A 14,538-nucleotide genomic window follows, 5' to 3' on the forward strand; every position below is an offset into this window, starting at 1 on the left:
TTCTAGCAATGTGTCCCAGGTTTGCAAACTTTTATCCAACAGTTTCTGAATCTAAGGGGAGCTCATGTAAATGGTTGACTATATAAGAAAAGAAGCTTCTTAATTGAAAGGGTGCCAGAACGTCGAGTGGACAACAGTGTCACTGGTCATGGGCTTTCTATAAACCCCAAAAGTGGTATAGTTATTGGATAAACTGAGTGTCCAAATCATTGATGGAGCAATCTGTGGACATGGGTCAATGGTTAAAATCCATTTTTGGATGGAGATGGAAAAGTTCATCTGCAGGGAGTCATACGTACCCGTCAGTGCACTCCTTATTAAAACCAACTCCTCCCCTCCCCCCCTTCTTTCAATGCTTATGGCACCTTTCTTTCCACTTCAAAATGTTCCTTTAACACAACAAGTTTCCCTTTCGTTCATTACAAAATTACCCATTGTGAACCTCATATCACACCATTTCCTCTTTTACCCCCCCCCCCCCCCCCCCTCCCCACTTTTCCCCATTCTTCCATATTAGTAATCAAGGTTTCCGGTATATTTAACTATTTCTCCTTTTCCCTCCTTCCGCCCCCCCCCTTTCCTCCCCATGCTCCCGCACATCATTTGTATTTCTGCTGCTTAAGGGCCATGACCTGGACTAGTAACTCATGACAAGCATGTTTTCCACTGCCATTTAACGTGACAATTGGGTCCCAAACTTAACACTTCCAGCATTCAACCAAGTAAGTTTTCAAATTTTTTAACTTTATCTACGTTTTAGTGATATTAGATCTGCTGCTCGCTGTATCCATGTGTTTGAGCTCTAATTATTTTCTAATTGTTCTAGTATAATGATGTACTAATGATGAGAAATGAGTAACTGGAACTAATAAACCAATTACATAATTTCAACAGAGACTGCTCACTCTTCGACTCCTTTATCTATTGTTGCTGCATCTGCCACAATGGAGTGGAATGGAAAAGTATTTCACCGAGAACTCTTGCTATTCTGGAGAAGTACTTCTGTTATTGTAATGTGTAAACAACTGCAGAAGAAGAGCAGGAAACAACATAAGCCTTTACTATTTGCGTTCTAACCTAAAAAAAAAAAAAAGGCCTTTGATACAGGGCCCACTGAAGCTATGCAGAAGGTCTTAAAACGTTTTTGCTGCCCTGAACATTTTGTCAAACTAATTCAATCTTTCCATGATGACACGCCTGGGAAAGTGCTACATCAGAATGAAACATAGGACAAATTCCCTATTACTAATGGGCTTGAACAAGGATGTGTCCTCGCACCAATGCTGTTTGCTCCATAGCAGGCAGCCATGCTTTATGAGTATGCTATAAAATGCTGGAGGAGTAGAACATAAATACAGATTTGACAGAGGGCTATTTAATCAGTGCAGACTGCACTCTAAAAGATTCACAAGTCTCACTTAGGCTACAGCACGCTGATGAAAATGTTTCTCCACATCCACAGAGCTGCAACTGTCTGTAAATTGTTTCAGTACTGCATATAAACAACCAAAAACAAAGATACTAGCACAGCCAACCCCTGGAACTGCTTTTCCAGATCTCAATATCTCTATTTCTAGCACACCTTTGGAAAAAATACATCACTTCTTCTACCTAGGAAGTATATTATCAACTAATTGCTCATCGGAAAAGGCCACGGAAAACAGGACGCATACCGCACATGTTGCTTTTGGACATCTCCTACATCAGGTCTTTCTGAATAAAGATGTGACACTATGCACCTGATGGTGCATTGAGCAGGTGTTGTTTCTACGCTGCTCCATGGTTGCGAAATGTGGACACTATATTGCCATAATTTTAAGAAACTAGAACACTTCAATCAACAGAAGCTTGTATACATTATGAATATCAAATGGGATGAATTTGTATCAAACAATATGGTTCTTGAGAGGGCATAGACATGAAGTATAGAAGCCACTGTTATTGGGCACATCCGCTGGATGAGAAACAACAGCCTTCCTCGACAAATTTTGTATAGTGGAGTGGGCACACGTTGAAGGCTCCATGCTACTCCTCTGAAGTGCTATAAGGACCAATTCAAGAAGAACCTAAAGAGTCTAAACACTGACCCAAGTAATTGGCACACCACAGTAGAAGATCGTAAACATTGACACACAGCTACTTAAACATTGACACACAGCTACTTCAGCTGCTGTCTTGCGTTTTGAGCAGGAATGTCGGGGGCAGGAAAATGAAAAAGTCGGAGGTGCAAACTTTGCCAGGTCTAACCACATCCTCCATCCTCTATTACGTGTAACATATATGGTCACATGTTTCATGCCACGATTGATCTGCTAAGCCGTCATAAGCATCTACATACCCGAGCTGCAATGCAATACTGGAAATAGAGGAGAAAAGTGAAAACTCAGGTATGAGTATCAGCTGATGAATGTGTAAAAGGTGGTGTGTTGCAATTACTAACTCACATATTTATATTTTAAAAAAACTAACCAACAAATCTGTTTGACTTACGAGAGAGCATCACAGAACCGTTGAGAGCCCTGAGCTGTCAGGCTCTTGAAGACAGATGCAAATTATCTAGCTAAAGCCTCGTTACAAAATTTCAAGAACCAGGATCAAGAGAAGAATCTAGGGTAAAAGTGCACTTACAGTGTCGGTGCCAGTTGGTAACAGTAGGTAACTGTTTATGCAGCGAATGATTGGAAGTGTACACAACAAATCATGAGTCAGATGATTAGACAAGGTGGTGGAACCAATGAGAAAATGGTGTTCAATAACTGTTGTCATGATTTCAAATGTGTGAAACACGTGGGAGCATGGAGGAATATATTTTGCAGACTACTGTCATATAAAACAGAATATCATCACAAAGCTTAGACTATACTCGGGGTTCCTGACTAACCACCATCTTGCAAATGGGGACATTCTGAAAATACCACATAAAGTTTTGAAATGATCATGGGGCTACACAACAAATCAGTCTGTCACCACAGCCAGGTCTCCTCCAGCCACATTAGTTGGCTTTGCCAACTCACACCCAAACTGTTACATTTCAACGTAAAGAAGACCTCATTCAGGCTATGCTGTAAATCAGTCTGTCACCACAGCAAATGTTCCTCCAGTCATATTTGTTTGTTGTACCAACTCACAAACCAAAATACAGGAATACAAAACAATATGCCAAGAAAACCTGTAATATTCCAAGAAACATACAATACAAGAAAGACAGGAGAATCAGTAATCAACATTACAATCCACAACAACCAGCTCCATAACTGTCAATCTCATGCTCTCTTTGTCAAAAACAAAAGTAATTAATTAATATCTTCTGCCAAATAGCATCATTAGATTCAGCAATGCTCATAGACTACCTTCTACTATCACCCAACTGGCCAATGTAAATTTATTGCCAACAGCAGTATGCACTAGAAGAGTCACTGACACCTAAATGCACTTCAGCCAAATCTAAATATTCCTTCCGGCTTCAGTGCATCATTCTCAAATGGACCATGCAGACAATATTAGATGAATTGCAGCACACTCAGAGGCATTTAAGCAGTCATTCTTCCTGCCCTCTACACGCAACTGGAATGGAAAGAAATCCTAACATGTGATATCCTCTGCCACCTGCAGTTTGATAGACTGTATGTAAAAGCAGAACTGGCATATACCGGATGAAGCTCCATCTATGAAGTTCCTGGATATCCTGATGGATAATAAACTTAGCTAGCACCAGAAGGTGGATAAGTTAATCAAAAACCTCAGTTCTGCCTGCTTTGCACTTGGAAATCTATCTCACCATGTTGACCTGCAGAAAATATTGCCAGCACATTTCACTCAATTCTGTCCTCTGGCACAATCTTCTGAGGCATTGTGGCCAGGGCAAAAAAAATATTTATTAAATTTGAGTGTCCATTAAGTAAATTTGATAACCAAACATCTCTGTGGTTAGTAACAAGAGTGAACTCAGGATGAACACTGCAATTCACAATCACAATTTTTGAAGTTAACATAATTGTCATACAGACTACATATCACCCTCTAGGGTTCAGAACTGAGTTTCATATTCTAGTGCAAAGGACTGTATCAAGTTGTCAGAAGACATCTGGCAGGGGATTGAAAATCTCCAAATATTCAAAAACAAAGTAAAATGATAATTCACTACTCTGGAATGTAAATTCTGTGTAACTTTATTATTTGTACTGGGCAGATCTTTATTTTGCCAGATGATAGTGGTCTTAATATAAATGTATCATTTGAAGTATTATGCAGAAACAGAAGCTGAGAAGCATTGGAGAAAGAGCAGTCGACTTTTTTGAGAGTGGCTGTTTCTTGTAACATAGGGTACATACAGTATTCTAAAAGTAATAACTGCAATTACCAATGGGTGATAATTAACACTAATTGTAATCTGTTGTTAGTTTACATCACCAAAGTAGCCAGCAGTGGTAGCTTCTGCCTGGTAATGTACAACCTGGGGTGGTAACATGGATGGGGACTGTGGATGTCGAAACTACAGAAAACCTCAGCAAACACTATTACCATAAGAGAGCAGCAGTGGCTAAAGCTACACTCTTTTATCAGCACTACATCAAGAGAGAAATGAACAAATGATACATAGGTTGCATGCATCCCTGTATTCCAATATGTAATTGTAAAGTATGTCACTGGATGGCTCCATATTGTTCATGGTACAATTTGACGGGACCGATGACCGTAGCAGTCTGGTCCCTTCAATCCCCAAACCAACCAACCAACCAACCAACCTACAATTTGACAAGTGCTACATCAATTTCCTAGCAATGGTGTAACTGAACAGACACTGTAACTTGCTTAATAAAACCACCAAATAAATTTAATATCGCAACACACAACAGTCTCTATTCTGGCTCATGGTAGCATCTCAAAATATCATTCCTCTACAAGCTGAGCTACAACCACTGTGCTACATTCTACGTGGGCATGACAACCAACAAGCTGTCTGTCCACATGAATTGCCACCGACAAACTAAGGCCTAGAAACAGCTGGACCACCCCGCTACTGAGTGTGCTGCCCAACACAATGTTCTTTATTTCTGTGGCTGCTTCACAGCCTGTACCATCTGGATCGTCCTCACTAACACCACCAGCTTTTCTGAACTGCGCAGGTGGGGACACTCTGCAATATATCCTACATTCCCGTAACCTCCTGGCCTCAAACGCTACACAGACCCCTATTCCACCCACAGTCTTTACATATCTCCTTTTCTGCTACCCCCCGCCACCCTCCATCTAACCTCCCGACTGTGCATAGCTGCCCTACCCTCTCTCCACATCTTCTCCTTCTCTGTACGCTCCCCACTACCACAAGCAGCACTTTAATGTCCCCCTCCCTTGCTTTCCCTGCCTCTCCCCACCCCAGCCTCCTCTTTATCCCCCACCACTTGGTTGCTTCTCCCATCATGTGCTGCTGCTCACAGTCTGGCCCCCAACTGCCAGCAATTGCGGTCATGGGCTTGCAAGTTGCATTTGCATGTTTGTGTATCTTTTCCATTTCTGACAAAGGCCTTGTTCGCCGAAAGCTCACTTTCTGGCAGTCTTTTTGTTGTGCCTACCTGCACCTCCACTTTATGTTGAGCAGCAACTACCCTTTTCATAATATCGAAATACCATTCCTGTGACACTTGTTTAATAGAATAGGAAGTGTAATTAAATATCTTTTAGGTACTAACATCATCATTAGCATCACATATGGCTTCATTTCCTCAGGAAAGTAGAGGGTACCACCCATAATCTGGCAAATATAGATATCCATAGACTCATCCACAATAAATAAAGGAAAGCACAAAAACACAAACATCATTCGGTAGACACTGATTTACACCCCCATTCTTCCTGAAAGCATTTTAGTAAGCACAGCAACTCTCACAGTAGCAGTTTGACTAACATATGTTTTATCTACAGAACTACTAGTGATTTGCATTTTTTCATTCTATCATGTACTAAATTCAGCAAGATGTAGCTCAGATGTCACATGAAATGTTTCACTAGCTTCGGCTGTTGGAAACAAAAAATTTCTAATGGTCTTTATTTTCTTTCTTAACATACAGAATTAATGGACAGTGTGAAAAGTATGGTAGTATGTAAATTCCAAATGTGTGTTTTCAAAACTATTTACTGAGAATCAATGTGTCTGGTTAATACGCAATTTGCATCTTCCAGCAATCAATTTCACAATATCTATGACGTGGAATATGTAAATTAGTTTACAAACACATTTTTAAATATATGGCAACATAGATTATTGCTGGGAAAAATTTGTACACTACTATCTTCCGTAAATGAAGTTTTCAAATACAACAAAAAGATAAAGTTTCCTGCAATGCACTTTGCAAGAAAAGAACACTGTATTAACAAATATCACAGCTCTTTGTTAAATGTTGCCAAAGGCTCCACATACTGTATTCTGCTCATTGTGATGTGAAGTGACTGGTAAACTATGAACTAGGAGGTCACACTATCCCGAAGCAATTCACAAAAGTATTTCTACCTAATGGCTTGTGCAACAACAGTTTGACTATTGTCTCAAGTATCTCAGATTGAACAATGGAAAATCAGGATGGAATGTAATAATATAATGAAAAGAAGGATAGTTGCTACTCACCATATAGCAGAGATGCTGAGCGGAGAAAAAAAAAAAAAAAAAAAAAAACTCTTACACATACAACCACTTGCTAGAGACTGTGATCATATGCGTGTGGGTTGCATTTGCGTAAGTGTGTGTATTTTGTGTAATTTAGACAAAGGCCTTGTTTGCTGAAAGCTAGTTGTTTGATAGTGTTTTTGTTATGCCTTTCTTCAACTCAGCGTCTCCACTATGTGGTGAGTAGAAGCTATTCTTTTAATTACATTGGCACCTGAGATTGGCTCTGGTTCAAATGGTTCTGAGCACTATGGGACTTAACATCTGTGGTTATCAGTCCCCTAGAACTACTTAAACCTAACTAACCTATGGGCATCACACACATCCATGCCCGAGGCAGGATTCGAACCTGCGACCGTAGTGGTCACGCGGTTCCAGACTGAAGCGCCTAGATTGGTTCTAAGCTACCGTACCCAACCTTCATAGCTACTAGTACTCGAAACAATCATATACCGTTTCATAATACATTTCAATTACTGTACCCACATATTTATCTCTCATGAATAATTCCAAATACAACTCAAGTTATTGAAACGCAACAACAGGGTGATACAGCAACATAAACACAAGCGAAATCAAATAATTTAAAAAAGACGCTGTCTTCCTTTTATTACAATTGCGGTATTCCAAGTTCACTTTAGAGCTTGTTGCGCCTGTTTCCGGATTTCTTCCGCTATTCGTTTCAATTCAGCGTCACAGATTTGAAGGTTGTCATTTTGTTGCTCCAATGTTTTCACGTATTCGTGCAGTATATTATTTGTTTCCACAAAATTTTTCACCCGGAGATACAATTTTTCTGGGTCATTTTCATCATCGCCAGCACCGCTGTCTTCTTCACTGTTTTCAATTTCATTCAGCAAATTTTCTGCGGAAATGAAAATGTTATTTTGAAAGGAACGTTTATCTTCCTCCTATGATCTGAGTGCACGTAATCAAAATAATAAAATGTATTGCTCGCAGCTGATGAAACTGGGTTTCACACTGCAAGACGCAAAACAGAATAAATCATGAAATTCGTTACCTAATGCAAGTTTATTTCTCTGGAAAACAATGTCATCACTGTCCGAGTTATCAAGATCTGCTATTAACTGAGATATTCCTGGGGGAGATGGTCGTGGAGGAATGTTTGGTTTCTTCTTAAACATTTCTGTCGAAAACATTGACACCCACGAACACAGTCACAAGCAGTGCCTCCCCGTTGACTTTGTGTGTGTGCGTGTGTGTGTGTGTCTGTCTACACACAGCTAACCCTCATTATGACGTTAAACGCTGTATCGAAAACGTCAGAGGCTACGTATCGACTTTCGTTATCGCTCGAGGCGCTAAATTTCTCTTTTGCCATTTTTGCAGGCGAATTAAAGGAGCAGCATATTATATCCTCAACTGATATATTCACTGCAGTTTTAGAAGCTATTGACGTCCTTACTTTCTTTGAAAATGTGAACCTGCCAACTTTTAGAACAGGTGAGCTCACAATACTTAAGGCCCGTCCACACGCAACGATCTGTCTGTGCACATCACATCTGCGCAGACAGATCGTTGCGTGTGAACAGAACATTTGCACCAACCTGAGGTGTGTGCAAACCTGGAAGTTGGAGTTGGAGGTTTGAGCAAAACCTCTCAAACCTGTGGGTTCAAACCACATCTGTGCAGACAAATTGGAGCGTGTGGACAGGAGATCGCCGCAAATCTGGCGCGAAACAGCTGTTTGCTCAGTCTAGTGTTTGTATTTGTGCGCACAGGGCATTAAAATAGCTGATACTCGTCAGTTTGTAAGTGAATTCATTGAAATATATAGAAACGACCCATGTTTGTGGAAGATTAACAGTAAAGAATATAGTGACCGAGACAAAAGACAGCAGCATACAATGCTCTAATTGAAAATTTGCGGACAGTTGACGCCTCGGCAAACAGAGTAACAGTAATAAAAAAAAATTCGTTGTCAACTGTTTACCGAAAAGAGATATCCAAAGTTCAGAAATCTAGAAAATCTGGTGTAGGAGTTTTGTATCCTGTAACAAAAGTTTGTAACAGGTTGCTTCTACACAGTAGCGAACTGAAAATGCCTACTCAGAAACAAAGTAAACCATAGCTCATTGGCCATGTAGGTATATAATCTCTAATAATATGGGTCTACTGTGTTTTAAACACGCCTACAACACCAAAAATATTATCTGTAACTTGACAGACTTAATTTACTTGACTTGCTTTCATGAACTCATCCTTCAGGACAGTGTAAATAGCTTCACATGTGTTGGGTATTATTTCACTCAACGCTTGTTTCGATATTGCAGTTGAAAATTCCAAATCCTTGTAGCCCCTTCCTGTTGCTAGGAATCTTAATGTTACCCCCAGCCGTTCATGAGGAGAAATTGCCCTTCTCATACAAGTATTTTTTCTCATAATATGAGAGGTTAAAAACTTTAAGAGATAATTCTAAGTTTCGACATCCATCAGCAAATAATTTCGCCAGTCGGTAGGTTCGCCCTGCAACTCTCGCAGTAAATTTACGTGAGAAAACTGCTTTCGCTTTAGCAGCCACTGTCTACACCATTTTGACCGCTTTCTGTTTCCTGCGGTTGGTCTGAATGTTTTTTGCATCACAAGCTGCGAACACAGACCACAACAGAACTTCCTCCATTTCTATATTTCAAAATAACTGAATTAGATTTTTGACGTTTTACGGGGAGCGTAGTCGCTTGCCACTGCCATTCCTTTTCTACACCGACAGATGGCAGGCGAGTAGTAGATTGGGGTTTGTGTGGTGTGAACACATCACAATTGCAGCGATCTTTTGCATGTACAGACATCTGCGCCGATGTCTGCGCAGACAGATCGTTGCGTGTGGACCGGGCTTAAGTCTTCATCGGGTGTTGACTACGGTGTGGTCTTTTGCTTGGAGGCAAGTAGAATTTGGCTGTTGCTGTAACTGTTTTCTGGAACAAGTCCCTTTCTTCGTCGCAGATGGTACCAGCTCTGTGGGCAAGCGTGTTTAGCACTCCTTCCCTTTGTGACAAGTGATGACAGCTGGCATGTAGGTACTGGTCTGCGTGAGTTTTCTTCCTATACGCACTGTGTCCCAGTGCTCAATCTGGCTTTCTCCGTAAAAAAAAAGAAAGAAAAAAGCATTCAAGAATGGCAGCTGTCTGTTTTGCTCCACCTCTATGCTGAACTCAGTTTGGTTGTGGATAGAGGTCAGGTGTAGCAAGAAAACTTGAAGCTCATCTTTCCATGAAGTCAAATGACGAACGTATCATAATCATATCTATAAAAGACTGTTAGTATTATGGTGCTGAGTCTAGTGCCTTGTCCTCAAAGCCTTCCATTTACATGCTGGCCTTCACAGGTGACAGGGAACTAAATACCCATAGACACACCATCAGTCAGTTCATAGTAATGTCCGCCAAAAAGAAAATATGTGAATGTGAGCACAAAATTGAAAAGTTTGATGAATGAGGGCCCTTTTCAATGGTTTCACCGATTCCTCTACTGGGGCTCTCGTGAAAAGTGACACAACGGCAAAACTGACCGTGAGATCTGAGCTGGCTAATCTGAGTTTTCGTGAATTGGGCCGAGTTATTGGTGTGATGCTCACATTTACCAACAAAAGGACTCAAAACTAACGTCAAATGTTTCGCAAGCTGTTATGTTGGTGCTCAAATTGAACTCATTCTTGGTCTTAGAGGTGAGCCCTCTTTGTATACCTTAGGCAACCTGTAGAGCCTAGGTGGTCCGGCAGCAATTGGCTTCCCTTCTGTATAATTACTTCGAAGAAGTTCAGTCTCCTTGCACTGTATCCGTTGTAATTGTCTTGTAACCTGCATTGTCTAGGAACTTGTACATTTTCTCTTCGTATGCTGCGACTTTTGGTAAGATGATTATGTTCACCTTACCCACTGGGAGGACGACAATGTCAGGATTGTCGCACAGAGAACGCAGCGTGGGTGTTTCCCATCTGGAGATGTTATGCATCAGTGGCGCGGACTGGTGAGAGTACAGCACGTTTTCCACTGTATCTCTTGCACCATATAAGGTGGTAGAGTGGAGGCAACTTGTTCTACTCTGCTGATGATTTCTGCGGCAGGTATTTCCCTGTAAGGTTCACAATGTTCACCTAGCCTCTTTCTTTGGATGTTTTGATGCTACTCAGTTAAACTTTGAAGACTGTTTCATAGATGCATTTCATTGTGCCCACTCTGCTTGCATCCAAGATGAACGTTCAACGCCCTCCCAAGAAATGGGGACAAACAAGGACGCTAGTTCTAGGTACAGGGCAAGGGGCTTGTATCCTATGGAGTCAAGCTGGCTGCGTGTTTCTCTGATCAGTCCATGCACTAGAGCCAGGCTGGCTCCTCTAGTAATTTGGTTCAGTGCTTGTATCTGGATATGATGTACGATCTTGGAAAAGACTGACACAATGCGGATATCATGGCACCTTTCAAAAAGGCAAGTGCAGTTAGAAAGCGTTGTTTCTCGTTTCAGATTTTATCAAGCTTCCCTCCCCATAGAGGAAACTAATGTGTGTTCGTAGCTTTTCATGGCGAATACGCTGCTTGAAAGTCTCTTGAACATGCAGCCAGATTGATTGATAGTTGTAGAACGAATTTTCGATGGCGTAACGTGTCATCCCCATCAGGTTACTCCAGCTGATGCTGTCCTGAACCAGTGAGTGCGATATGTATACCGGTCATCTTTGTCCTCCACTAACCCCGTATATGGACCACATGATGTGCTGGATGTGGAGATGACGGTCCTCGGTCTGCTTTCTGCCTTTGCCATGCACAGTGTTCAATTACCCTGCCGTTGGAGAATTTTCACTGCCCGAGCCTACATTCGACTAAGCTGAAATCCATTGCCCTTATTGCTGAGTTTCTCATGTAGTCGGATTTAGATAGCCTCCTTGTACACACAGTCTCAATAGGGGAGTGTGTTGTGCAGAGTTTATGTATCTTTGTATTTCATTGCATGGTTGGTTTCAAGGCAATTTTCAGCAGCTACTGATTCTGTGGGCTGCTGGAGATTGGCATGTCGTTGGTGTTCTGTACATTTTTTCAATTGTGTGTATGGTTTTCTGATGTATGCATTCCCGCACTTGCTTGATATGTCACACACTACAGAGTTCTGGAGTCTCAGGTCGTCTTTTACTGTCCCTAAAAGGAATATTTGGTCTTTGCTGGCAGGTGGTACACACATGTGGTATTTCCTCATTATAAACTTCTACCTACTTTTCAAGATACGTTTTCTGTGTATGGAATGCAGCCTATTGGTTGGTCCTCTTTGGGTGTTGGCTGTGGTGTGTTCATTTGCTTGAAGGCAAGCCGAATTTGGTGGTCGCTACAGCCATTTTTCTGTAACACGTCTCTGAGGTGGTCCAGTTAGTTATATCCTTTCTTTGTCAGAGATCATACGAGCCTCCCTTTGTGATGGAAGATGTCAGCTAGAGGCGTGTAGGCACTCGTCCATGTGGGTTTTCTTCTGATAGACGCCTCACACCAGTGTTCCATCCGGTTTTCTCTGTGCCACCTAGGCTCTACAGGCTTCCAAAAGTACACAAAGAGAGCACACCTTCGAGATCAATAGTGAGTACAATAGGAGCACCAATGTACCAGCTTGCAAAACATTTGACGTTAGACTCTGTTGGTCAGCAAACGGGAGCAACCACATCAAGAACTCGACTCAGTTTGTGGAATGTCCATAGAAAGTCAGATTAGCCAGCATGGCTCTCATGGTCAGTCTCAACGTTGTGTCACTTTTCACAAGAGATCCACTCAAGGAGTCATTGGAACTTATTGAAAAGAAATTTGGGCCCTCATTCACCAGACTTTTCAGTTTTATTCTTATGTCCTCATTTTTTTTTTGGTGGATATTTCTATGAACAGACTGATAGCATGCCTATGGGTAGTCCTCTGTCACCTGTGGTGGCCAATACGTACAGTCGTGCTCAAAAGTATCCGAACGACCTGAATTGCATTTCGCCTGATTCGGTGCAACCCACATAGCGCAGCTGTCTAGCAGGTCCTCTAATCGCCCCTCGGTACAGTCGTTTGACTATTGAAAATGGTTCCAACAAGTCACCACTACAAAACACTGCTCTGTATCGCAATAACTCAAGATGTAAACTAACACCAAGGTACTACAAATACCAGGGAACATCTTATTACAGATAAGACGGTTCTTAAGGCTTGTAAGCTCACATTTATTACAATAAATGACATACATGAAATGTTACCACTCTCATTATTGCGTCAGATAGGTAATTCACGTAGTACGTTCGTCGTATTCATGACTTCCTCTTCAAAATAACATATCGTACTTATGATTTAACACAAAATGACATTAAAAATTTTAAGTTATTCACACCAGCAGCGACATGTGAGCATGTTTGACCTAGAAATAATATGACGAAGAGTTCAGTGCTGACTGGGAATCGAACCCCACACAATATCGTTGTTGACTGCACACAAAGCGACATCAGCTACCGAATTTTTCTCCACCAGCAGCTCGGAATAACATCCTTGAATTTACAATGATTTCGCAAACAGTTCTGTGACTCACTGGGACTCAAAAACGTCAGATATCGTTAGTGTTGACAACGAATGAAAATACATAAAAAATCACAATTATTATCCACCAGTAAATAGGTGTTCTCATGCTAGAGCTTGATAATACATAATGAAAGCTTTAGTGCTGGGCTAGGATTCGAACCCTTTCACGTTCAATATGTAGAGATGTTGAGGAATCTGCAGTTTTGAACAAACAACAAATTGCAGTCGAGCTGTTTTGTCATGAAGGGATCAAATTCCGCTTTAAGGGCGGTCTGAATCGCATTCCCAGTTCAGAACCAATTTTATCGACATACAGAAGCTCAAATAAAAGATGGAATAAGTGTTTTGTGATCCTACATAGCGTTTGTTTCGTCACTAGAAATAAATAACTAGTATAAAAAAGGTTACTGTTGATAGAGTTTCTACATGTCACGGCTCCTGACTTTATTGTGGTTCAACCTAACGTCTACTTGGTAGAGAGGGAATATCATGTTTAACATGACTATCAGACCACAATGCCATTATACCTTCTTCACCTGGCGTCGCCAGAAGAGAACAGAATCTGTCTCTCCTTATCAAAAATCATCAGCAGAAGTTGGAATCGAACCCAGACCATAAGTATATGAACCTATGATCAATCCAAGAGACCACCAAATTTTCTTCACTCTCCCTCCTTTTTCTATCATAACAATGTTGCGCCACACTGGATGAGAATTCTGACACACAGGCTCCCTGTAGTGGTTTGCAGCATGTTCAGTACATTCATTTACTTGGTTGACCGAATCGCCATGAACTAGCTGCCTCGGCTACCCAGTGCATACATTCGACTCTATTTTGTAATCACCGAAATAAAATCACGTAACTGACACCTACACAGAACTGCCAACAGTGTAGGATGCAGAAATTTAAATAGGAAGTGTTCCTTTCGACTTGAGCTACTCTAATGCACTATCTGTTAGTTAAGAACGTCGTGCAGTGCAAAAGAAAAGCTGTAACTGTCTGTCTCTCAGAAGTCTAGATCCGGCCATATGCATTATCTCACAGCACTGTGCAATGCGGAAATTCTGGAGGAATTGTTGTTGGGTTCTGAGGTATTGCAGCTGTGTGTCAGCTAGTAGCATAACAGTAAGCGTCGCGCACTGTTGATAAGACGTCGCGAGTTTGGGTATTCACTGCTACATTTTTTAAAACGCCATACTGCTGTCTGCTGAAGTTATCGATCTAATGGCACTTTGAACATAATTCCCTTCACTTCTCAACCCACAATAGTCGCATGTGTAAAAAGGGCTAACTTCTGCGACGTTTTGTTCTTTTCAGGTTTAATAGATGGCC

The 14,538-nt window shown here is 41.2% G+C and overlaps 1 protein-coding gene across 1 annotated transcript; it reads right to left on the minus strand.

Annotated features, from left to right (window-relative positions):
* Positions 1-6,010: 6,010 nt before the first annotated feature.
* Positions 6,011-7,913, minus strand: LOC126190832 (UPF0449 protein C19orf25 homolog). The gene is made up of 2 exons (XM_049931407.1): positions 7,683-7,913; positions 6,011-7,526 (listed from the first exon to the last, which is right to left on the minus strand). Exons 1-2 carry the CDS (start codon positions 7,819-7,821, stop codon positions 7,294-7,296), a joined length of 372 nt encoding a protein of 123 aa, XP_049787364.1. The 5' UTR covers positions 7,822-7,913; the 3' UTR covers positions 6,011-7,293.
* Between the last annotated feature and the right edge of the window lie 6,625 nt (positions 7,914-14,538).

The sequence above is a fragment of the Schistocerca cancellata genome, chromosome 6, assembly GCF_023864275.1.
Source record: "Schistocerca cancellata isolate TAMUIC-IGC-003103 chromosome 6, iqSchCanc2.1, whole genome shotgun sequence".
In the NCBI taxonomy this organism is placed as follows: domain Eukaryota; kingdom Metazoa; phylum Arthropoda; class Insecta; order Orthoptera; family Acrididae; genus Schistocerca; species Schistocerca cancellata.